This window comes from Protopterus annectens, chromosome 7.part0, assembly GCF_019279795.1.
Source record: "Protopterus annectens isolate FY-2018-M chromosome 7.part0, PAN1.0, whole genome shotgun sequence".
NCBI classification, from domain to species: domain Eukaryota; kingdom Metazoa; phylum Chordata; order Ceratodontiformes; family Protopteridae; genus Protopterus; species Protopterus annectens.
In genome coordinates, this window is record NC_056739.1 from 815,900,432 (window position 1) to 815,926,190 (window position 25,759).

The 25,759-nt window shown below is 41.5% G+C and overlaps 1 protein-coding gene across 2 annotated transcripts in view; it reads right to left on the reverse strand.

The window, feature by feature from the left end:
- The window catches only part of TFR2 (transferrin receptor 2), a 642,558-nt gene that overhangs the window by 536,949 nt on the left and 79,850 nt on the right, over nucleotides 1-25,759 (reverse strand). Inside the window, exon 2 of one of the 2 annotated variants that reach the window (XM_044077346.1) lies at nucleotides 8,700-8,779. The exons of the other annotated variant lie outside the window; for it this stretch is intronic. Within the exon in view, the coding sequence (XP_043933281.1) occupies nucleotides 8,700-8,732 (33 nt within the window). The 5' untranslated portion in view covers nucleotides 8,733-8,779. The remainder of the gene's footprint in view (nucleotides 1-8,699; nucleotides 8,780-25,759) is intronic. 2 annotated transcript variants of the gene reach the window in all.

Genomic DNA, 25,759 nt, shown 5'->3' on the forward strand with positions numbered 1-25,759 from the left:
ACCATACAGATGTAAATTTGATATCACAGTACTGTTGACAAGGGCCCTGATGTAAAGAAATATGTGGGTCACCTAGAGTCACACTCAGCATTGGCTTGGTTCCTTATAGTATGGTCACTTTCCAACTTTGCCTGTATTTTCCTAACATGTTACTTATTCACCTTAAACATTTTCATTACATTTCAGAGCATGCCCATTAAGCCACACCCCCACAATGATCCACACTTCAGAGCATGCCCATTAACCTCTCCACAATGATTCACAATTGCTCAGGGTAATTCTTACTAGGGAAAGGCATGTGCTTATTCTGCCTGCAAGCTTTCACATGTATTGTTTGTTTTTGGTACGAATCCTGTGTGTATGATTAAAGATGGAACTGGTACTTACGTATTATCGCAACCACATATTTAATGGACAGACCATTTCCTTCATGATCATGCAATCGGGTCATTAATGCTGGATAAATGTTATGTAATGTCTGTTGTTGTACCACAACCCTCATTTTCTATGTAGTGAATAAAATGTAGAAAACATACTGCTCGTGTTTGTATGTGCACTTCACTCACAGAGTTTCTGTTATGTCAAGTCCGCCTGCTACACGTTTCTTTGTTGTGGCAGCACATGTTGTCACACAACTGTGGTTCATTTGTTTTGGTACCACGGATTGAGTAATCCACATCATTACACCATGAATAACATCAAACATTGGCGTGCCACAATGTCTCTTTATAAGAACATACCTCCTTCACAAAGCAAGACACATCAGTGCTACCAACCTGCTCAGGTAAATCAGCTGTGAACATCATGCACCCTCCTCATGTGAAATTAGTAAGAATGCAGTGCTTCGGTTAAAGCAATAGTTACAAATATAGCAGTTTACCTACAGCAATTTCTCCGTGTCTGTGTTTTGCTTGTCTGACAATTCCAAAGTACAAAGTGAAAGTAATGTAAGTGACAGTTGGAGAGCAGTCATGATCCCTGAAGCGCTTGTGTGTGTAATGCATGCAAAATGGGAAGAGGATTTCTGAAATTGTTCCTGTTCGTAAAAGTCATGTAAATGTTTGGATAAGTAGCAAGGAGTAAGAATGACAGTTTGCAGTGGGTCATACAGTCATATCTGTGGAGGTATGCACATTTTGCAACCACAGACGTAAGTACCTCATTAGGAAAATGTGGTTGCGATAATACGTAAGCACCGATGTAACAGATACTGATGCAGTATTATTTATTTATTTTATTTATTATATTTGTCAGCTGGGATAGTCAGACTGGGCCATACAAAATCCCTTTACAGAGGAGGTCCTGGTTGAAAAGCTCCAGATGTTTTAAAGGTTTGAAAGGATCATTTAGAATACAAAATACATTTAGATAAAATATTATCACACAATAGAAGAATCATTATGATAGGTACAACATTCAATAAAGAAAATATAGTAATAAAAGTATGAAGTAACTCTCAAGTATGCCTTAAGTGGGAGATAATTAGCAAATATATGGTGGTTAAGTAGGAAACAGGTTTGTTGAAAATGGAATAAGCTGTAAGTAACTATGAGAGAATTAGTAAAGGGAAGAAAAGAGGAAGACATATCTTAGTTAAAAGAAAGGTAGGTAGAGTTAATGATATTGATGCAGTTGATATAAAGGCAATCTGGAGAATGATATAACAGAGTGAGAGAAATAGGATGAGGAGGATGTAAGCTAGTATTGATTGCAAGTGATTAAGGTTATCCTGGAGAGCAGGCACAGGTGCAGAGCCAGGAATCCCATAGGAAATCCTTTAATTTTTCTTTGAAGAAAATATGAGATGATGTTTTTCCACTTGTGGTGTGGGGGAATTCTACATGTTAGAAAATGGTACAGTATAAGGAGTCTCCTGAATTACTGTTTGATTTTGTAACAAGGCAATTTGTATTTGCTGAAACAAAGAAGTCTTGGAGGAGAGTACCTATGAAATAAATAAGGGAGGGACATCTTTCTGGAAGAATAGTAAAGCATGGAGTAATTTTACCACTGAGAGTTTGAGATTGTTGGAAAATTCAAGCCAATCTAGGTTTTAAAGGCTAATCCTTGATGTGTTGAGATGGATGATTCTTGTTGCAAATATAGCAATTTTGTTGTACCATTGTTCTAGTGTTTCTGTTAATGAGTTAGTGTTTGTGAGGATGGGGCTGCATTGAGAAAGGTTGATAGGTGGTAGGAAGAGGCAATTCTTTTGTGAGGGTGTGCAGTGATACACTTAGAATCTCTACAGGGAAGTTCTAATTTGAAAGTTTTTTTTTTGTTTTTGTTTTTACTAGAGATTGGATATGAGTATCAACTTTGAGTTGATTATCAATAGTGGCACCTAACCATTTGGTTTCAGAGACAGTTTCCAGCTGAATGTTTTTTGATGAGAATATTGAACAATAAGACTTTTTTGGAGTAGGACCTTGCAGTAAAGAGCATTACTATAGTTTTCTTAGGGTTAAGATGTTGTTTAACTATGTAACTGCTAAATAAACAGGTCTCATGTTGGGCAGAAGTACTTTACTTGCAAACACATCTTTACCTTTTTATTTCGTTTATTTTACTTACTTCTTCATTGTAATCCACTGATCTTGTAAGGTAAATGCAATATAGCAATACTACTACAGTGTGGATGAAGTTTGTTCATATGTAATATTCATCTGAATTTCATTTATGTAAGTTTAAAAAAAAGACTACTTCATCTTCACATACCAGTGACAAATATCAGTGATAAACCCTTGGCTGCTGTAAGCCTGATGGGATAGGAAGGACTAAGAGTCTGTCATGTCTGTCCTTACTGTGGGGCCTATTAAATCACTTATACTGACTACGATGACTTTGAGAGAGGGAGTTGCTGTGATTTGCTGAGTTAATGAGGGAGGATGCTGAATGTGGATTACTCTCAGAATCCTACAATTCCCTAAAATAGGAAGCAAGTAAAGAAAAAGTACAGTTGTGTACACTTACCATAAATGTAGATGTTTGAGTGTATTCACTGTTGCACTCATTACATTTGGGTTATCTGCTTGCAGTAGCCCTCAGTTGGCCTGATTAACAAAGTCTTGGGTCCTGTGTCAGTTGCTGTCCCTTCTTCCATGATGTCAGGTCGTCAGGAGTATAAAACATGCAGCCGACGGCATTACATCAGTTTTTCTTGCCCCAGATGTCAGGTGTCCCCCTAATGGGAAGCAATTAAATCTATAAGTACAAGGATATACCTCCAACAGAAAAGCAAATACACCAAAAACCTTTTAGAGCATAGTAAGTGAGTAGAGGTATAGCCAAAGGAAGAAAAGGGGGCTGGAGGGAGGGTAACCAGGACTGCAACAGTGAATACACTCGAACATCTACATTTATGGTAAGTGTACACAACTGTACTATGTTCTTCATGTTTCACTGTTGCAGTCATTATATTTGGGTATATTCCCAAAACTAAGGTTGGGAGGAGGAATTTAAATATAATTAGGACCAGCTATAAGGCCGTACAAGACTGCAGTGGCAAAGCCAGCCCTGGATTTAGAAAAAATTGGCAAATGATAATGCTTGGTGAAAGTATGTACAGAACTCCAGGTAGCAGCTTCTAAGATGTTCCTAGTAGGGATGCCCCTGAGAAAGGCTGTAGAGGTAGATGCAGCCTTGGTTGAATGGGGTCTGATGCCCTGTGGCATAGGTTTTCCATGGTTCTTATAGCAGAAATGAATGCAGTAGCCTATCCATTTTGAAATGGTTTGTTTTGAAATAGCTTTCCCCTCTGTCCCTGCAGCAAATGCCACCAGTAGTTGTTCAGATTTCCTTTGAGGTTTAGTCCTGTCCAAGTAGAATCTAAGCTATCTGTGCAAATCTAAAGAGTGCAGTATCCATTCCCCTTTGTTCTGTGGGTTAGGAAAAAAGGTAGGCAAATGAATGGACTGATTAAGAGCCACACTGGATACCACCTTGGGCATGAAGGAGGGATTGGTTCTGAGGGACACCCTGTCCGCATGAAAGATGATGAAAGGTTCCACTGCCATAAGGGCCTGTAATTCAGATACCCTTCTTGCAGAAGTGATTGCCAAAAGGAAAGCTGTTTTCCAGGAAAGAAATTTTAAATCTGCAGTAGCAGCTGGCTTGAAAGGAGGAAGAGTGAGTTTCTCCAAGACAAAGTTAAGATCTCAGGCTGGAGTTGGAGCTCTCCTGGGTGGCCTTAGATTTTTGGCCCCTCTGAGGAACTGCTTGAGCAGTGGGTGAGAGAAGAGGGGAGTCTCTGTGCTATAATGCGCTGAAATGGCTGAGGTATGAATTTTAACACCCAAACCTGGGAGCAGCAAGACTCCCCCTATGGAAAACTGTCTCAATTACTTGCTTTTAAGACTTCCAAGCACTTCCCAACTGAAAGACAAGTCCTTATGAAGCATCTTAGTCAAGTATTGTAGAATCTGAGGTAAATTGGGCACTGCTGCGTTCATTCCTTGAGATTGGTTCCAAGCACAGAATCTTTTCCATTTTGCAGCGTAATATTTTCTAGTACTAGGCCTCCTTGTTCTAAAATGATATCCATCACAGATTTACTGAGGGATGGTAAAGGAGAGATTAGGTAATTAGCCAGGCTGCTAGGTTCAGGGTTTGCAGCTGAGGGTGCAGAATCATGTTCTCCTGCTGAGACAACAGGGAAGGAGTCTGAGGCAGGTGTCATTGAGCCAAACATGACACACTGCGCAAGAGTGGGTATCAGTGTTGGTGAGGCCAGTCTGGTGCAATTAAATTCGTCCTTGGCTTGTCCTGTTTGATTTTTAGTAGTACCTTGGAGAGCAGAGGCAGAGGAAGAAAGGCATAAACTGATAGGTTTTTCCAGCTGAAGGATAGAGCATCCACTTTCCAAGCTTGTTTGTGGGGAATCCTTGTGCAAAATTTGTCCAGTTGATGGTTCTGGGGGGAGGCAAACAGGTCTATATCTGGGCTCCCCCATTTGCTTGTCAACACGTTGAAAATCCTTGGTTCCAGTTTCCACTCATGTGGGTCCATGAGCTTTCTGCTTAGACCATCTGCCAGTGTATTTAGTTTTCCCAGCAGGAATTGAGCTTGTAGATTCACTTGGTAGCTCAAGGTTGTGTTCCACAATGCCATGGCTAGTCTGCAGAGGGGATAAGAATGTGTAGCCCCCTGCTTGTTTATGTACCACATGACAGTGGTGTTGTCTGTCTTTACCATTAGTTGTCCTGGAAGAATGTGATCCTTGAAGGCTGTCAGAGAATTCTGTACAGCTAACATTTCCTTTTGATTTATGTGCAGGTGCATTTGATTTGGGTTCCATTTGCCCTGAATGCACTTCCCTGCCAGGTGAGCCCCCCATGCATAGTCTGATGTGTCTGTTGTTAAGATTTGTTCAGCAGGGGGTAATGTGAATGGTAATCCCCTGTTTTGGTGGCAGGCCTCTGCCCACCAAAGGAACTCTAGGCGTAGACAAGGTATGGTAGGAATCCTTGCTTCCAGATCCTGTGAATGTTGACACCATAGGCTTTTGAGATACCATTGTAGTTTCCTCATATGCAGCCTTACATATGGAATTAGAAGAATGCATGAGGCCATGAACCCCAAGGCTTGTAGTATTTGCCTTGCAGATAGCTGGGTTTTTGTGGCCACTTGTTTGAAGTAGGTTGTCAAATGTATCTGTTTCTCTGGCGTGAGGAAAGCCATCTGGGAAGTTGTATTCAAGTTTGCTTCCAGGAATATCATTTGTTGACAGGGTACCAGGTGGGATTTCTTTTCATTTATGGTGAACCTCAGATAAGCCAGTACCCTTTGAACAAAGGCTAGCTGATTGAAGAGAATGTCCTTGCTTTCTGTCTGAATTAGACAATTGCCCAAGTATGGGCATATTTCAATATTTCTTTGCCTGCAAAATGCAATGACTGGAGCTAGGCACTTTGTGAATACCGTGGGTGCAGTAGATAAGCCAAAGGGCAGTGCAGAGAACTGATAGTGCATGTAGCCTGCTTTGAAGCATAGGAATCTTCTGCAAGACTCCCTGATAGGGATGTGCAGGTATCACCAGAAAGGTGTTTAGAATAGAAAGGTCCAGGATAGGATGCCATGTATTGCCTTTTCTGGGTACCAGGAAAAGTCTCAAATAGAAACCTTGTCCCTTTTCCTCTTCTGGTACCAACTTAATAGCCCCCATGTTTAAGAGAGGGAGCACCTGATTTTGGGCCTCTGCCCACTGATTTGGGGGTAGATCTGGCCAGCCATTTGGGGTTGGCAAAGTGTGGAAGTGCAATCCTTGGACACTATATTTAAAACCCATTTGTCCTGGGTAATGAGTTCCCAGTTTTTGACCTGCAGACCAATCTTTCCACCTAAAGGAGTATTCAGTTGGGAAGTGCTTGGAAGTCTAAAAAGCAAGTCATTGAGACAGTTTTCCATAGGGGGGAGTCTTGCTGCTCCCAGGTTTGGGTGTGGAACCCCCCACTGTGTAGTCTTGTGTGTCCCTTGGGACTGAAACCTGTGGTTTCTGCTGTGACTGGGTTTGGCTTGAGAATACGTGGAGGGGGCTGGAAAGGACCAATTTTTAGAGGGCCAGTGTCTACTAAATCTAGGAGGCTGAACTTGTAAGAAATATTTAACAGTCTGCATAGATTTAGCTTTATCTTCCATCTTTTTAAGAACTTCCTCAGCCTTGTTGCCAAACAGGCGGTCCTGATTTAAGGGAGCATCCAACAATTTAGCCTTAACATGATCAGGTAAAGATTGCTCCTTAAGCCAAGCATGCCTTCGGAGCACAGACCCAGTAACAGCAGCCCTGCAAGAGGCCTCTAATGAATCAAATCCACATTGCAAAGTATGTTTTCCAACCTGTTCAGCAAAATGCATTAAATCCTGTAATTCTTTACTTTCAGCACAGCCAGGAATTAACATCATTTTCAGTTTAAGCAATCCAATAACATGTTGTTGATACTTTAACATATGAAACTGGCAGTTTAAGGCCCTAATGGCCAAGGTTGCAGAAGTGTAAACTTTCTTACCCCATCTATTCAGCGCCCTGGAGTCTCTATCTGAGGGGGTAGGATTTTTAGCAGTAGAAGCCTAAATGTCTTTGGGTCCCTGTGAAATGGTCTCGGATCCACAATAGGATTTTTAAAAAGGAACTTGGGAGAATCAGGAACCCTGTAATATCTGTCAGGTCTTCTGGGAGCAGGAGGCAAAGAATCAGGGCCAAACTAGATTCTGAGAAAGCATCATCAACAATGTCTAGTACAGGAGGTATAGCTAAAGGCCTATGCTGAGGCAGGAGTAAGAAATCCCTAAGCCTCTTTTTTGAATCAGAAAAGTCCTGGCTTTCCCAGTGGAAATGCTCCCATAGAGTATGTAAGGTTTCACCAAAAGAAAAATCCTCTGGAGGGGAAGTAGAGGGAATAGAATCCTCTGCATCAGGATCCTCATAAGTAGATAAGGGCAAGTAAAAGTTTCCCCAATGGGGAACTTAGCTTTAGTTGAAGACTTTGGTTCTGAAACTCGAAAATGAAAATTTCAGGAGTTGGCCGACCGGCACTTGGGACAATATATTTATTGCTTCTGCTTCGGGCACCACACAGCAAGAAAGACTGATGTAATGGCGTTGGCTGCATGTTTTATACCCCTGATGACCTGACATCATGGAAGAAGGGACAGCAACCGACGCAGGACCCAAGACTTTGTTAATCAGGATGACTGAGGGCTACTGCAAGTAGATAACTCAAATGTAATGACTGCAACAGTGAAACACGAATAACATCAGGGGCAAAGAATCCTTCCTGTGTGCACTCCAGATTCTGACCTTCCAGTAGCATAATGGCTCCTCATTGCCCTCAGGAAGGTGATTGATGCACCAGTTCAGGGCACTTATGGATAGGTTGATAAGTTCATAGGTATTCACTAGGCTAATGACCACATGGGCCTTTTTAAGCCTAGCCATGCATCACAAATCTCTGACAAGTTCTGATACCCTTGATAAGTGTAAGCAGAGGGTTGGGCGATGAAACATTTATAAGCAGGGGCTTGAGAGATGAACCATTTACAGGTTGCCTTTGTCCATTAGAGAGATAGGTGCCAAACCAGGGATGAATTTCCTGTTCCCCATCCAATTGCCCACGTTGCCCTTCAATTGGCTTAGGGAGGAACTCTGCTTTACATGAATGGGGAGTCTGTTCCATAGATGGGGTAGTCTCTGGGATACATACCTGTCTCTCCAGCAGGTCCTGTTTATAGCACAGACAAGGTTTAAGTCTTTAGAATGGGTAATTCTGGTGCTGTTTGTTTTGTGGATATGCAGGAGGTCTGAAAATGCCCTGTATGCTAGGCATAGATCTCCCCTCAAAAACCTGTAGGACATATATGGCCTATAATGTCACATTCCTTGCAGGGGAAGTTGGAAGGGCTAGCCCATCTATGCACATTGAGTGCAGCACGGACATGTCAAAAGCCTGGTAGACGGCGTTGATGCCCAATAATCAGTGTCCGATTGCAGTGTCTATGTCTGAGGTGCTGCAGGAGGAAGAATGCATAGTGAGTATAAAAATGTACGTTTGTGGAACTTTTGTCCTGTGATCGATCTCCCCTTCCATACAGGTATGTGTTGTAGACATACTCACCCAGGTTACTTACAGAAAAGCAGTTTTGCAAAATATAAAAACCTGTGACATAAAATAAGAGCATTAAATATGCCAGAATCATTATCTCACCCCTTCAGTCAGTATGGATTTCAGTGAGTCCATGTAGATGCAGAGTCATATGTGAGATTTCACCACTGATGTTTTCCACCCTGCAAAGAAGATATTTTTAATCATTATGAAAATGGTTGTGAGACAACACAGGGTGTCACTAAGCATCAACGTGTTCATAAAAAAGAGCAACAAACTTCTGTATTAATTTAACTCATGCTAATATTCATGCATAAAGAACTCATCCATGCTAATGTTACTTCTATATCATTCTCAGATGATTTAAACCTCTGTATTAATTTAACCTTGTACTACTGTTCTCAACCACTAAACATGTAAATATGCTTTACATCCTTCTCCAAGCTGCTGTTTAACTTTTGTTTAGTTTTTGCTATTTTGTATGTAAAATGTTCTTAGTTTGTTTCTGTTTCCACTATGCATTGTACTTCATATTATGGAGCTTGTACTATGTATTATTGGAGCTTTTCTCCCCGGGCCTCCACTGAAAACGGGCTCTTTGAGCCCAGTGGACCTCCCCAGTCATCAAAATGGAAATAAATAAATAAACAAAATGGTGCATGGTCTGTCCTCAAAGTCTTATAAACTCCAAACCTAGTGTCTAGCATGCTAGAATTGCTGGAGTCACTGTATTAGTTTTGCATTATGTAAGACTTAGTTTTGGACTTTTGGTCCAATATATTGGAGCTGCTGTGGTCACTGTACTAGATTTCAGCCTCGATGTAAGAAGCGTTGCATTGTGTGAGTTTACTTTGCACTTGGGGTCTAGTGTATCAAAAATGGTATGGTCATTGCCCCAGTTTTCTGCCTGGATGTAAGAAGTGTTGCATTGTATGAGACCTTTCTTCTAACATAAGATCTGATGTACGAGAACTGTTGTGGTCACTGTCCTAGTTTTCTGCCAGGTGTTCCGTTTCAATCCAGTTAGGAGCATCTAACTCCATGTAGGAGAGCTGTTCAGCCTTCTCCTTAATGTGTTTTTTAGTTTTACCATTAGTGGGTAGAGAGAGGTAGACTACATACCTTTACATACCTTCTTCCTGTTTGGGAAGGTTGAGACAAAGCCTCGCTGCTCCCAGCTTGGTGAGTCATATGGATTTGATGGGCACTGTTATTGATTTAATTTGTTGTCTGGTAACATCATAAGTGAACTGAACCAATATGAAAATGACCCAATATAAATCGTGTTCTATTACAATGAAATAACAGTTCAAACAAGCAGATAAATCACATTAAACTACAGTTTCCAGGGGTAAAAAACAAAATTGCAAACACATTAGATGTTGCTCATATTGATCACTACAGCAGTATCCTAAGCCATATGGGTTATATCCTGCAAAGAATATAACAGCTGGTCAGCTTCCATAGTTTCAGGCCACCTTCCAAGCACCTAAACTGTCTGGTAGCTAGAGTTAAGCTGACTAAACTGCAAGTTTGGCCATCAAGTCCTTTAGAGCTTTACTACCTCTGAAGAGTACAAGTTGTGCTGTTCCCATATATTTATAGGTTGTTACTAGGCAAATAAGTTCCCTTTAGGGGAAAAAAATCTTCCATTCTTTATTTTTATTATTAGAAGAGTTATTTTAAACATAGGAGTTTGTGTTTTAACAGGCTGTCACTAGACTGTACTGTACTTTGAAATGGGAGTGAGCGCTCTTTTTAACTATCAGTTTAAAAATTATTTATAGTAACTGTAAACCATTTTTTCTATGGAGACACTGTGTTTATTTTACTTTGTGGGGTTAGCAATGTGTTTTAAAGTGCCTTTACTGTATTTGTTTTTGAAAAAGTGACTATTAAAGACTTTTGTTTTTTAGTGGCATTTGCTGCTTACTTTCACCCGGAACCAGGCACTAGTTTCTGCTTGGCCATGGGACAATCCCACAGTCAGTCCTTCTTCTAGCCACAAAAAGAAACAGTTAAGCAAACAGCCTTTGCTATCACAGCAGGTTGCAGGTGGGTGACTCTGCTGTGGCCATTAGTTGAACCTTAGACCATTCATCTTTTACTCCAGATCCCTCTGGTGTAGCACCTACAACCACTATGGACCAAGGATTAGCAAAGGTCTCTGCGGCTATTGGGGTTCCCACCATGGGTAAGGGAGAGCCAGTCTTGTTGGTCCTAGCACCCTGTTTTATCAGAATGTTGTGCCCATACTTGGGGAAGCTGCTGCCATTAATAACACTGTTGGTCCCAGTTTTCCTGTCAAAGAAAAACATAAAACTAAACATGTATCTCCTCCTCTTCTTCTATTTTCTGTAGGCAGGAGCAGCTTACTGGGTCTGGCTCGGGGTTTAATTCAAATTATTGATAGTGTCTGATAAAAGAAAAGGGGATTCCTCCTTTCCTGAAGATATTCAATATTCTGCATCTGGACAGGAGGATGTAGGGACAAATACTGCATTTTCTCCTCAGATTCTTAATTCTGACTCAGAGGAGAGCTCAGTTTCTGACTGTGCCATTGGGGGTGGGGTTCATGTTTTCTGAGACTATTTCTAGAATGTGCCCATGTTTCCAGTGGGAGAACATTAAGCTTTCTCAGTCCCCCAGAAAATACTGTGAGCTGTTACAGTAGGAATTTCCAGTACCTGCACCTATTCATCTAGTTCTGTCAGCTTTGGAGAAGTAAGTGTGTGTGTGTGTGTGTGTGTGTGTGTGTGTGTGTGTGTGTGTGTGTGTGTGTGTGTGTGTGTGTGTGTTTTTCACTGCATGCAACTTTTCTGACAGTCAGCCGTCTGCATCTAAAAACATAGATACAATATATAAAGTTTCCCATACTTTTAAATATTTATACTCTTCCCAGACCTGATCCATCAGGTACAGCTTTAGTTAATCCCTCAACTGCTAAACATTTATTTAATTCCAATCCTACTCTGAATGATAAGAATGGAAAGATAACTGAAAAGGGTGGCAAAAAGTATATGCTTTTGCAGCTTTGAGTTTCATAATTGTTAATTGTCAGCATCATATGTTAAGGTTTGTTCTGCCTAATCGTGAAGGTCGGAGGAATGTTTCATCACAAGTCCCAGGATAAAAAAAGTGTCCAATCCTGGTAGGTGCACTGGTACCAGGACTGAAAAAAGTGACGGTGTAAAATCCTCAAGACTTGGAAATATTCCTACAATGGGGCTAGGCCAGGCCCAGGGGGAAGACGGCCCCTTTTGTAGAAGGAAGTAGCAGTCCACAAAAATCACAAAACTTGATAGGCCAAAAAAAGAACCATACAGATGATAGAGTGGACTATTGAGAATGAGGAAGAAATTATGTACTGTTACTATTATGCAAAAAGCCCAGAATTTCCAGACAAAAGACATATGAAAAGATTAAGAGAGAAATTAAAGGAAAGAAAAATACTTCCACAAGAAAAACTGTTAAAAGCTTCAAATAAAAATGTGTGTTCATTAATACAACAGATCCAAGAATAGCACTACATAGACCACAAAACCTTGTGCTGTTTTGAAAAATAAGTGACTGAGGAAGTGCAAAAATGTAAAGATATCTGAAGGGTATAAAAAAGAAATATGGACATGGGAAAGAAAGAGAGATCTGATATGGTGCAATATTTATGCAAAGAAGAAAGCCAAATTAATCAACACAAAAAAGCAGCCACAAAGATATTCAAAGAGAAATATAGGAAAATGCATCCAGATATGGAAATTTTCACAATAAAATAATAGATCACAAAGAGGGAATGTAGAACAGAAGCTTAGTCAAGTAGACATTAAAAAAACAGAAGCTGAATTTGTGGAATATTTGAAGGATTCAGTGTATAAAATCTAACACAGATCATATCACAGCATGATGGAAGAACTAGTCCCCAAAGTAAGGAGAAACAAGAGGAGCAGGAGACATCTGAAGAAGTAATATGGACATGGAAAGAAAAAGAGATTTAACATAGTGCAATATTTATGCAAAGGAGAAAGAAAAACTAATCAATGCAAATAGAGCAGGACCAAAGATATTTGAGGAGAAATACATGCAAAGACATTCAGATATGGCAAATTTTACAACACAAAAAAATAGGAAAACAAAGAGGAAAAGAGGATTAGTAATGGAGAAGTTAAAGAAATAGAAGTTGAGGTTATGAATTACCTGCAAAGTGAAGGATTTAGTGTAGAAATTTTAACTCAGATAACAATGCAACAGGATAGAGCAATGGACACCGAAATTAAGGAGAAACCAGTGGAGAAAGAAGCATCTAATCAGTTCACATATGAAGATACTTGGCGCATCCCGTAGGAAACCAGTACAAAAGTTCACTTGGAGCTATACAGCATGGGAAAGAACAGGAAATTGTGGCAACTCTGACACAATCAATGTTGTGGAGTGATAGGCCAGTGAGTTCCCATATGAAAGAGCAATGGATGACAGGGTGAAACCGAAGAGAACATGGTGCAGAAAGAAGCTCTGAAACTTTCTATAGAACGCCTGCAAGAAATGTCGAACAAAGAATGTGCCCTTAGTTTAGAAGAAAATGATCTAAGAGAAGAATTGCTGATTTAATAGAGATGGATAGACATATTAAGATCTATGAAAGAAATAGACTGCAGAAGGTCAATAAAACCCCAAAAGTTAAAAGTTTGATAAAACAAATGAACACAGTAATTAAGACTGCCCATAGAGATTCATGCAATATAACAGAAGTAAATAGGATACGTTACTGTGCAGCCAAATTAATAACAGATAAAGTTCTACCACAAGAACACAAGGTAGTGAGGGAAAGGAATGGGAGAAATCGTTTACCATCATGGAAGTGTTGAATAGAGAAAACTATAAAGCAATTAAGAAAAGAAGTGTCACTGTTAGAAGAGTATAGAAGCGGGACGAGATCAACAAAAATACTCAGAAAGATAGATGTGTTAAAAGCAATGCGCAATATTATAACCGATCAGGATTTATCATGCACTATCGCAAATAAATTTAAAATATCAGCACAGGCAGAAAAACTTAGAAGATACACAGAAAAATATAAAAGTACAAAATAAGTAATTTATTGATGACCCAAAAAAGTTTTATAGAGAACTGGGAAACAAGGTAAAAGGAATTGAAAAACCACCAAAAAAAGAAGAAATACATACCTTTTGGAGAAATACTTATGAAGATCCTGTGGGACATAACAAAGATGCTAAATGGATAGAAGAAGTAAAAGAAAGAATAAGAAGTTCAAATGCACAGAATATGAAATGGGGTTGATGTAACAGCCAGAGAGATTGAAACAAAGTTAAGAAAAGCCTCTAATTGGAAAACTCCAGGGCCAGATGTAGTACTTAACTTCTTGCTAAAGGTATTAACATCTTTGCTCTAAGATTTAGCCATTCGTAACAACTATTTATATGCACACCCCAAACAGACAACAGTCTGGCTAACAACAGGAAAAACAATACTCCCACTTCAGAGTGAACCGGCAAGCTACCCTAAAAACTATAGACCAATAACTTGCCTTCCAACGACGTATAAACTATACACTGGAATTGATGCTGACAGAGTTCAGTCATTTAGAAGAAAACTCAATTATAGCAATAGAAGAAAAGGGTAATAAAAGATTGTCATATGGAACAAAGGATCATTTGTTGTTAAATAAATTCATAGTAGAGAGCTGTAAAAAGGAGAAGAATCTAAGTATGGCATGGATAGACTACAAAAAAGCATTTGCCAGTATCCCACATTCATGGATAAAAGAGTGCTTAAAAATATATAAGATACACCCTACACTGATACAATACATCACAGCGACCATGAAATAGTGGCAAACCACTTTGCAGTTAGCCATGATAAAGGACAAATTATTATTCCAGGGATAAAAATCCAAAGGGGGATATTCCAGGGTGATTCTCTGTCACTGCTGCTCTTTTGCTTTGCCCTTAACCCATTAAGCTGTCTGCTTAACAGATTAGGTCATGGCTATAATTTGGCTCCCAGAAAGCAAAAAAGTGTAGAGACTTCTCAACTTCTCTTTATTGATGATTTAAAACTGTACAGTTCATCAGACGAGGAACTGACAGAACAACTGCAAGTAGTCAAAACTTTTTCAGATGATATAAGAATGTCATTTGGTGTTGATAAATGTGCAAAAACAAGCTTTAAAGCAGGAAAGATCTTGAGTAAAGGAGAGTGTATAAATATTTTGGGAATCAATATTGAAAACAGCATTGACATCAAGGAACAAAGTCCAAGCTATAAACCAATTTGCTCCTCCTGTCCTAACTTATGGTTTTAGAGTGAATGACTGGCTCCAAAAGGTGTTGGATCATTTGTACAGGAAAACATGAAAGATGCTTCATGTTTATAAAATGATTTATAAAAATTAGGGTATGCCAGCATTATATATTCCTCATTCTAGAGGAGGTATGGGCCTCCTCGAAACTGATTACATATACAAATCTGCTATCCTAGGATTGCATACATATCTGCTGCCCTCATAAGACTGAAATGTAATGAAAGTTTTAAAAAATGAGGAGAATAAATCTAAGATGACTGAAGCATATCTGTGTCAAGCTGGAATGGAAATCAGACCATAAGTAGATAAAAATAAGTCAGCAACTGAATATGGCAAAAAAAATAAGAAAGAATATAAGGTGATGGATCAGATGAGAAGGCAAGAAATGTGGAAAATGCATAAATATAGTTGCAAGTACAGAAAACTTTTGGAACAACCTCATGTTGATCAGAATTGAATGCAGGAATGGTTAAAGAGAGGCAAATTCAAACCAAAAGATGAAAGATTAATATTGGTGGCCCAAGACAGTGGAGGATATACAAGTTGATTTACAAAGTCCATTGAACATGTGGAAGAAACAGACAAATGTAGGTTTTATAAAACAGAATTGGAAGCAGTCACGCATCTTGTTGCTGGTTGTGATATACTAATGGTAGAAGGACTGTAAACTGAAAGGCATAATAATGTGGCAAGACTGTTGGATTGGGGATTGTGCGAACAATATTATGTGGAAGCAGCTGAAAAACATTGGTAACATGAGCTGCAATGCATTACCAAAAATGGTGACATTTATATCACATGGGGTCACCCATTACCAACAGTTCACAAAACAGATGTGAGAAAACCAGATATACTAGTCCATGAAAAGAAGACAAAAGTAGCATTGATCATTGAAACTGATACACCCAGTGACTACAGTGTGTTACATACAGAGAGACACAAAGACACAAAGTCAAAAAATTTCAGGATTTGCAGGCAGTAATTAGGGCAATGTGGAAGAAGGATACGCAGACAGTTCCTATAGTAGAAGGAGCAATGAGCCTTATAAAAAAGAATTTGTAATCATATTAGATATGTTACTGATACATACAACACTGCATGCATTGCAGAAGGAGTCATTACTGGGCACGTTGCGGGTGCTTTGAAGAGCACTTCTGGCTAACATCAAAGATTGATAATACTAATTTCATGAAACTTAATCATACATTGACTTACGAATGAGGTCCATTCCGGTCATGATGTTAGAAACCCAAAGTACTTGGAGAAATTAAAAAAAGGTGACATGAACTCCAGAACTCATATAAGAAACTTCTTTTGGGTTTCATTTCCTTCCTATGCCTTTTCACTGAAACTGTCATTTTTAGTAAACCCTGCAGTAAAACACTTTAGATTTCCTTTGGCACTAATTTGTATGTTAAATATTTCTGACAGGAATTTTTCATCAATTTAAGATTTATTTCTTGTCTAATAGTATTATAGGTTGTATCCATTCATTTGGACTGAAACTAGCATTTTTTGCAAACTCAAGGGGCTTTTTTGCATGTACTGTCAACTTTGAAATTAAGGAGAGCAGTTGGCATAATAGTTAAGATCTTTGCCTCCCATGTACAAGGTACAAGGTACAAGGTTTGATCTTTCTGTGTCTCTGTGGGTTTCTGCCCACCTCTGGAAAATATGCTGAATGTTTCCATCTCAAACTCACTAATGAATAGAGCTGTGAACAGCAGCACAGACTCTACATGGTGCCCTATAGGAAGAAGAGTTTTATAGACCATCACTTTGGGCATCTACTGTTGTGTATAGTATCCTCAAGATAAGAAAGCACGAAACATAGATTGCCCACCATGGCAGGGCTAGCCACTCCATGGTGCAACATATGGCTCTAGATGATTCAGTTATATTGACTTATGTCGCCAAATGGGTATGGATATTTGCCAGTGATAAGTGGGTTGAGGTTCCGGCCTACTCTGACCTATGCCAGGGACCCATGCTAATGGTGAAAGGCATGTATGTGCTCCTAGTGACCAGTGTGTGCCCACCATAAAGTCCAGTAGCTCTGGTCAATAAGCTACTGGCCAGTCAGTGTCCATTTGCCCATCCTTGGTTACCTGGGATAACTCTGTTGCAAAAGCTGGATGTAAAACCAATCAACCTGCCAAACATGAACTAAGAATTACTACACTTAATGTAAGCTCACTGACAGGATGAAGCTTGGAAGTGGATGACATAGTGGTATGGAGGAGGTTGAACTTCCTAAGAAACAAGATGGAAGGGCAGTGCAGCAAAGCCACTTGACTTGGGATCCAGAGTTTACTACTCATGAGGGGGACAGGCTTGAAATGGTGTGGGAATTGTGGTGAGAGAGAGGCTTCAGAAAGCAATGAGGGATGTCATCAGAATGAGTGACAGACTCATGGAAATTAGACTTCATCCTAATGATAGGGCATTATTCATAATCTGAGCCTATGCCCCACAGCAGGGTTGTGATAGTGAAGAGAAGAGTACATTCAGACAGCAGTTGCAGGACCAATTATATAAGGCAGGACAACATGAATTGGTGTTGATAATGGGTAACTTGAATGCACATAGTAGGACAGACATAACAGGATATGAGGACTGGCAGGGTCTACACGGGCCATTATAGACTTCTGTCTGACAAATGACATGATAGTAGCCAACACATGGTTCACAAAGAGAGACAGTCACAAGATCACATACAAGATTGGCCAAGATGCAACTCAGGTAGACTTTCTCCTAGTAATGAAAGGGCAGTGGGGTAGAATCAGTGACTGCAAAGTCATCCCCAGTGAAACTGTCTGCCCACAGCATAAACAAAAGTCAACAGACACCAGGCTGAAGACCTGAAAGTTGACTGACCCCAAAATTAAAGAATAAATAAAAAAAATGTTCCTCAGCCTACAGGTTGACTTCCCAGTAGCCTTAGCTTCTGGCAGGATATAGGACCACTCATCATTTGTTACCTCCAAGTCCCCTGGGGTGTTCATAGTATCACGACTCTGTATGACAGGAGAGTCAGACACATCCTCCACAGCTGTACCATTACCTGTTGCATGAATGGGAGAATCAAACACTTTAGGTGCAGGGAAAGTCAGACTCTGTTGTCAACACTGATACTTTTCCCTCAGGGGATTCCTCCAATTAATGTAGTGTATGCCAAAAAGAAGATAGAAGACCCTCCATGTGGTGGGACAGCAGTCTCTGACTGGTTTTTCACCTGAGATGATAGCTATGTCTAGATGCATTGTTCAGACAGTTGACTATGGGGTGCATAAATCCTAGACTATGAGTAATGCCAGTGCTTCCACCACTGAAATTCTGCTAAGGATCTTCCTTTTGAAAAAGATTCTGTGCCTGAGGACTCTAACCTGTCTGAGTCAGATCAGTTTGGTTCCTCTGATGATGAACAGGTAAAGGTACCCAAATAGATATTTTCTTTTTCCCAGATATTGACTAATTTTAGAGATGTTTTCAATGCTGACCTGCCCCTGAAATTAACAGAATTTATGATCTCCTGTAGGATGAGGCCCCAGACCTTGAGACCTTTCCTCCATTAATCCCACCATTGATGGTTGTCATTAAGAAAGCTTGTAGTTCCTCTCTCTTTATTGAGGCTTTGCCTAAGAAATTACTTAAGAAATTTAGCATATGCTCTGCCTTGCCTGGCCTCTACGCCCTTTCATCTGCAGACCCAGGTGTCCACAGCAACATTTGCTAATAAGAAGACCATGTCTTCTTCTAACCCAGTCCCTCAAGATAAACTAGGCAAATGGCTAGAATCTCAGGTGAAAGAAGCTGGTGCAGTTCTGCACAGTAGCTTTAATGTATTTAATTATCAGTGTTTTATGTGGAAGTTTGTGTTGAGATGCATGTACAGTTTAGACAAGTTTGCTGCATCACTGCCTGCAGAGGAAAAGGTTTGTGTTAAATATAGTGTCTCCAATGTTTTTCAGATATAAAAATATGCCTTAAAAAGTGCCTTGGAGGGGGCTGATACTATTTCTAGAAATGCAGCATTATCACCACTGATAATGCTGATACTATTTCTAGAAATGCAGCATTATCAGTGGTGTTTAGGAGGTATGCTAAGTTGCACTCCCAGAATGTTTATCAGTTAAAAAATAAAATTTTGAATGCTCTTCTTGACCCTGACTGTTTGATACAGCAGCTAATCAGATTCTTAAACTCTGGGATGACAAATGTAAATGGATGCAGGGACTGTCAAAAATGTTCCACATTCCCAAGTTCTCCTCCTTTAAGCAAGGTAAGTGTTGATGGCCTAACAAACAGAAGTTCCACTGAACAAGAACCAAGGCAATAAAAGGAAATGGCAGGACAACACCTCCACCAAGCAGAATAAGAAGGGTCCCTTTCCTAAAAATGATACCTCCCCTTCCAACTTATGACTATGCCAAGACAAAGCATCCACCTTTATCAAGTCCCCTATCAGGTGCTTTGTCTCTAAAGTTAGCCTTCAACAAGGGGACCAGGCCATCAGTGGTTTCCAACAAATGGGTGCTAAACATTGCTAGCAGGGGCTACAAGTGGCAGTGGAAATACCACCTGTCTCTGTTCAGGGGACCCCCCCCTCCTCATCTGCAGGAACAAACTTTGATATTCCCTCTTATTTTCCAGCATATGTTGGACCCAGGATCCATAGAACCAGTGCATTCCTTGGAAATAATGAGAGTTTTCTACTCCAGAATTGTTTTGCTTCTTAAAAAAGAGCAGTCATGGAGGGTGGTGTTTGACTTTTATTTTATGAATATGTTTGTCAAGGTCCCCAAGTTCAAGATGGATACCCTGCAGACAGTGCTTCCTCTGTTACCAGACACTGGACTTGAAAAATGCCTGTCATCATATTCTCACTGCTCATTGCTTCAAGAGATATCTGAGATTTGTTGTGTCTGGTTTGCACTATCAGTTTTCTACATTGTCCTTTGTGCTGCACTGTGAGTGTTTACCAAGTGCCTTGCTCATGTAGTGGCTGACTGTTGGCCTTTGGGCATTCACATCCTTCCATGCTTAGACAACTTGCTGACCTGTGCAGAGTTAGCGTCCATGTGTTTGGAATCACTAGAGAAGTTCTCTACCTCAGTCTGACATCTAAGGTTCAAGATGAACCTCAGAAAGTTGTATCTGCTGCTCTCACAAAGACATGTTTTCTGGGGTGCTTGATTGACTCCAACAAGAGAATGTCCTTTCAACCTGAAGACATGGTTCTGCCACATCAGATGGTGTTTCAGGAATTCTCCAAGAGGAATGTCACCTCAGCAAGAACATTCCTAAATATTCTTGGATTGATGGTTTCCATGATTCTCATGATACATCTGGCCCATCTTCACATGAGAAAAATTCAATGGTATGTCCACAATTGTTGGACCCAGCACCTTGGAATTCCAGTTGTCAGTGCTACCCTTCATCAGACAAGAGTTACAGTGCTGGAGAGATCAGTTGAGTATCAATCTAGGACTTCCTTTCTTCACTCCAGTACCAGTACAATATGTCCAGACAGATTTGTCCAACTTCCTTGTGGAGTTGTGTCAGAGGGGATGCAAGTGCAAGCCACTTTGGGATGCAAGGACACAAGAAAGCACATCATTGGCAGTGAGTCAAAGTTCTTCACCACCTTTGGAGTTCAGGTCCTATTCTAGTGGTTACAGACAACACCACAGTGATGTGGGACCCAACAAACATGGGGATATGAGGTCTTACCCTCTGTGTCAATTGGCAATGATAGCCTGGGAGTAGACTTATCTGTATTCTATAACTCTTCAGGCATCATACATACTGTCACAGAAGAACATTGTGGCAGACAGATAAATCAGATCCTGGGCAGACCTGCATGAGCGGAAGCTCAAGACAGTGGTGTTCCAGGATCTAGTCCAGATGTGGGAACTCCTCAAATAGATCTGTTTTCCTCCTTTTAAAACATGCAGTTGGAGAAATTCTGTTCCAAACATCCTTGCAACATTCCTTTGGATGGGAGTGTTCTGTATTCATTTCCGCCCTTTTCACTGACACCGAGGGTGCTTCTGAAAGTTCAAAGAGAAATACCAAAAAACATTGTGATGATCCCTTTTTGGCCCAGGCTCTTCTTGCTAGTGGTATTACCCCAAGGGCAATTACCCCAGACTTCCTCATATGCTAGATCTGCTCACAAGGTCTCAGGGCAACTGGTGCACCCCAGTTTGGAGAAATTTCACTTGACAGCCTGGATGATTCATCTTAATGCCTTTTAGGCACTTATTTAATAAATAAAGGTAAAGGAGACCAGAAAACCTACTAGAAAATCTTATGTACAACTGGATGAGGTTTTCTAAGTGGGGCCTAAATGGAAATAGTGGGTCCACTGAGGTTAATATCCCTCTTGTCTTGAAATATTTGTATGAGCTACTTCATGATGGTTTATCGCATGAATCATTTAAGGTGTTTGTAGCAGCCATCTCTGCTTGTCTGCCAATGGCTCTTCCTCATTCTTTTAGTGTTTTGGCAAAATATTTCATGAAAGAAGTACAGCATATGCGACCCCCCCCTTGCAAGCAAACTCCACCTTCATGTGACCTAAATATGTTCATGAAAAACTGACCATCTGATGTTATTAATCTTCGTTCATTCCTTACTGATGGGTTATCGGTTCCATCCTTAGAACCGAGCTGGCCAATATCAAGCTCGCATCAGCCAAAAACTCTTGAGCCAAGATCCTACCCAGAATGCCCTACTCCCTGTTACCTCAGATCTCGTTTGCTGTGTTGCTGAACAGCCATGTCAAGCCACTCTCTCAGCTAAGTGTCTAATTTTTTGACATTTTATATATTGTTATTACTCTAAATTTTTCTCAAAAGTTTATTCTAACATTTTCCTACCCTTTCACACATTTTAGATTCTCTCCCTTTAGTCTTTTCCCTTTATTACCCTCTTTTCTTACCTTGTGGTAATTCTCCATTACCATCGTTGGCAATCCTTCCTTTTCTCCTTTTACCCTTTTCTTGGGTAGCCGTTATTCTTCCTTTTGCTGATGTGTTGCGGCTTGTTGACCAGCTGCTTGTGGCCAGAGGTTTTTCTCAACCATTGAAGTCCACATTCCCTCATTCAGGTGAGCGTATTTTGCCTCAAACCCCAAAGTATACTCCTCCTTTGACTTCCAGGCAAGTCTTGAAGCCGATTACTCTGACAGCAGTTTCCCTCCCTAAGACTCCAATACTGGATCTCACTTTGGAACCAGAGTCATCCTTGTGGCCTTTGGTGCACTGGGCATCGGGCTTTTCTCAGGCTAGTGACTGTGCTGTTGAGGAGGGCATTCCTGGCTCCATGCCAATTTTTTTTCTGTGGCACCTTACATGAATGCTCTCTCTCTTATGGTTCACAGTCCTCTTGAGACTCCTGGTCTGGGGGCGAGCTCATCGTGACAGGGTATGACCCTGGTTCTGAAGTTGTCATGCTCAGTTCCGGGTTCCCATCCCTCCTTGGGTGGGCCAGCCTTCCAGGCCATGGAGAGGGTGATTGCCTCTGCTGGCAAAGCTCATTTGTTGGAGTCCTCTCCCACCTCTGTGCCGCAACTGCAACAAGCTTCAACTCCCATACACCGGGCACAAGAGCCTCAGGTCTCTCCTCCTCAGGAGACCCCCACTTTGCAGTCTTCCACCTCCCACTGAGGAAACACCCCACAAAGCATCATGTAAGAGGAAGCACATGGACTCCACTGAGGAGTCATTGACTGAACATACCGATTTTGATGATGGAGAAGGGTCCCCATGGTCACCCTGTAATGAGGTGTCCTTTGGTGACATTCTCGAGATCCTTAGACAGAGGGGTAACTGGAAGCCCTCTAATCCTTCCTCTGAGGAATCCATATTCCTGCAGGCTTTTCGTGCCCAGCCCCCTCCCTCATGGGTCACCCCGCCTGCTGATGAGCTTGTCCAGCTCATCGTGCAGCGCGCATGGAAGGCTCCTGATACCATGGAAGCGATACCTAAGAGGCCAGATAAAATATTATCGCCCCCAGCTGAGCTCCCCCACTGGTCACGAGATCTTTCAGTAGATGATATGGTGGTGGTAGCTGCTACTAAGAAGGATTTGGCAGAAGAGTGCCAAACTGTCCATCCACCCAACAAGGAGTCCTGGGTGATTGACAGATTAGGGAAGCATGTGTTTGCTTCATTGGCCTTCGCTGTAAGGTCTTTGAATTATTTGCCACATTTTACCAGGCTTCAGCGAGATCGTATCAACCAGCTCTCTGAAACCTTGGCAGGAGCTGTTTCTGATGACATCTGTGATAAAAAGGCTTCTCAGATAGCCACCCTAGAGTCCATTTCTAACTCTTCCATGTATCTTATTTCTCATGCAATGGAAGGGGTGGCTAGTGCAGCAGGCGCAGGTATAGTCACCAGGCGACATGCTTGGATGTGCTTTTGTGACTTTGCAGACCCCTTTAAGGCTTCCTTCATGAATGCCCCCATAGAGACTGCTTCTTTGTTTGGTCCTAAAGTCAAGGATATGCTGGCACGGTGCGAACAAGATGGCAAGACCTTGTCTGACATTGGTGTCAGACACTCCACTCCTCAGCGATTCTACTCCAGAAATCAGATGAGTGGAAAGATCTGGCACACAAAATCACAGGGTTCTTTCTGGGATGCACATGCCGCGTTTTCCCTTAGAGGCAGAGGGGGAAACTCCAATGGTAGATGCCCCTTTTGGGGTAGAGAAGGTTCGTGAAACCGGGGTTCCAGAGATTCTTTCTCTGGCCAACCCTATCAACGCTCCTGAAGCGTTGACCGACTGTTCACCTCTGTATGCGGTCAGGGGTCATTTCTTCTTGTACCCCGCTGCCTGGCAAAAGGTAACAACCGACTCTTGGGTACAATGCATTATATACAGTGGCTATCACATCCCCTTCCATCTTTTCCCAGTCTCATCAAGAGTACTACCCTACATTTCACCCAGTCAAAAGGAAACAGCAGCACACGAAATCCAAAAGCTTATACAAAAAAGAGTCATCCAGATGTTCCCCCCAGACCAGATAGGATCCGGATTTTACTCAAGGTAATTTTTAGTGCCAAAAAAGACAGGGGACTGGAGACCAATTCTGGATCTCAGTACAATAAACAAATTTGTAAAAACAGAGAAATTCCGGATGGTCATGGTTCAGTCTATCCTTCCTCTTCTGGAGGAAGACGACTGGATGTGCTCTGTAGATCTTCCAGACGCGTATTACCACATAAAAATGGACAAATGCTCAAGAAGATACCTTCACTTCTGTATAGGAGCCAGTCACTACCAGTTTCAAGCTCTGCCCCTTCGGTCTCTCTACAGCCCCCAGAGTGTTCACAAAATGCATGGCAGGGGTTATCGCTCACTTGCAACTTCAAGGATTCCAGGCATTTCCATATCTAGTTGACTGGCTCCTCACCGCCCCCACCAAGCATCTACTGGAAGAAGCCCTGCAGTATACTCTCTTAACAGCTCGAAGCCTGGGAATCACTATAAACTGGGAGAAATCCAACACAACCCCAACTCAGTCTTTGGAATTTATAGGGGTACTGTTGGACACAAGAAATTGCACAGCATCCCTTCCAGAACACAGACTTCAGAGAATAAGACAAGTTCAACCAGTGATCTGTCACCACAAATCCCCAATTCAATCTGTACTTCAGCTATTGGGGCCAATGGCAGCTTTGATTACCACTGTTCCTCGAGCCAGATTCCACATGAGACTCCTTCAATGGCTACTTCTCACTCAGTGGTACCCTCTACAGCATCTTTTGTCTTTTCAAATAAGTGTAACTCAGAGATGCAAGCAAGATTTACTCTGGTGGACATCTCGAAATCCACAACAATGGTCTCGCCCTTTCAACCCCCATCATCCTATAGCCACGGTGACCACGGATGCCTCCCTGATGGGGTGGGGGGGCTATGTCAGGGAAACTCTGTCCAAGGCACCTGGCTGGAGACAGATGCCTTTTTGCATATCAGTGTTCTGAAACTGAGGGTGGTACTTCTAGCGTTGCAAGCATTTCACTCCATCCTTCCATCAGGGACTATTGCGATCCAATCAGGCAACATGTCAGTGGTCTGGTACATCAACAAACAAGGGGGCATCACATCTTATCCGTTATGCCGAGAGGCCTTGAGAATATGGCAATGGGTGATAGCTCACAACTGCTTTCTGATTGCAATGCACATTCCCAGGAGCACCAATGTGATAGCGGACAAATTGAGCAGGTGCATTCTACAGCCTCATGAGAGTTTCGTCAATCCTCTGATAGCAGCAAAAATCTTCAACCACTGGGGCCAGCCTTGCTGCGACCTATTTGCCTCCCGAACCAACTACAACTGCAGCAACAACTTTGCCCTGATCCCCCCTCGGGGACAGTCACCAAGGGATGCTCTAGTCCACGCTTGGCCCTCAGGTCTTCTTTATGCCTATCCACCTCTCCCCCTCATCTCCCAATTTCTAAAGAAAGCACGACAGTTGAAGAGCAAAGTGATCCTCATTGCTCCATATTGGCCTCGACGAGTCTGGTTTCCCTTTATCTGGCCTCACCTGCTAGATCAACCATGGATCCTCAATCCATCCCCCAATGTTGATCTCCGATCCTCAGGGTCTGATTCACCCCAATCTAACAACCCTGAAACTGACAGCTTGGTTTCTCCACTTCCTATGATTGCCAGGCATGAAAACCTTTTGTCCCCTGTGTGCAATATTCGTATTTCATCTCATAAATTGTCCACCAGACTAATCAATCTTAACAAATGGAAGAGGTTCTCTCTATGGGCAGCAAATAAACAAATAGACCCCTTGTCAGCCCTGGTCTCGGTGTTATTGGAT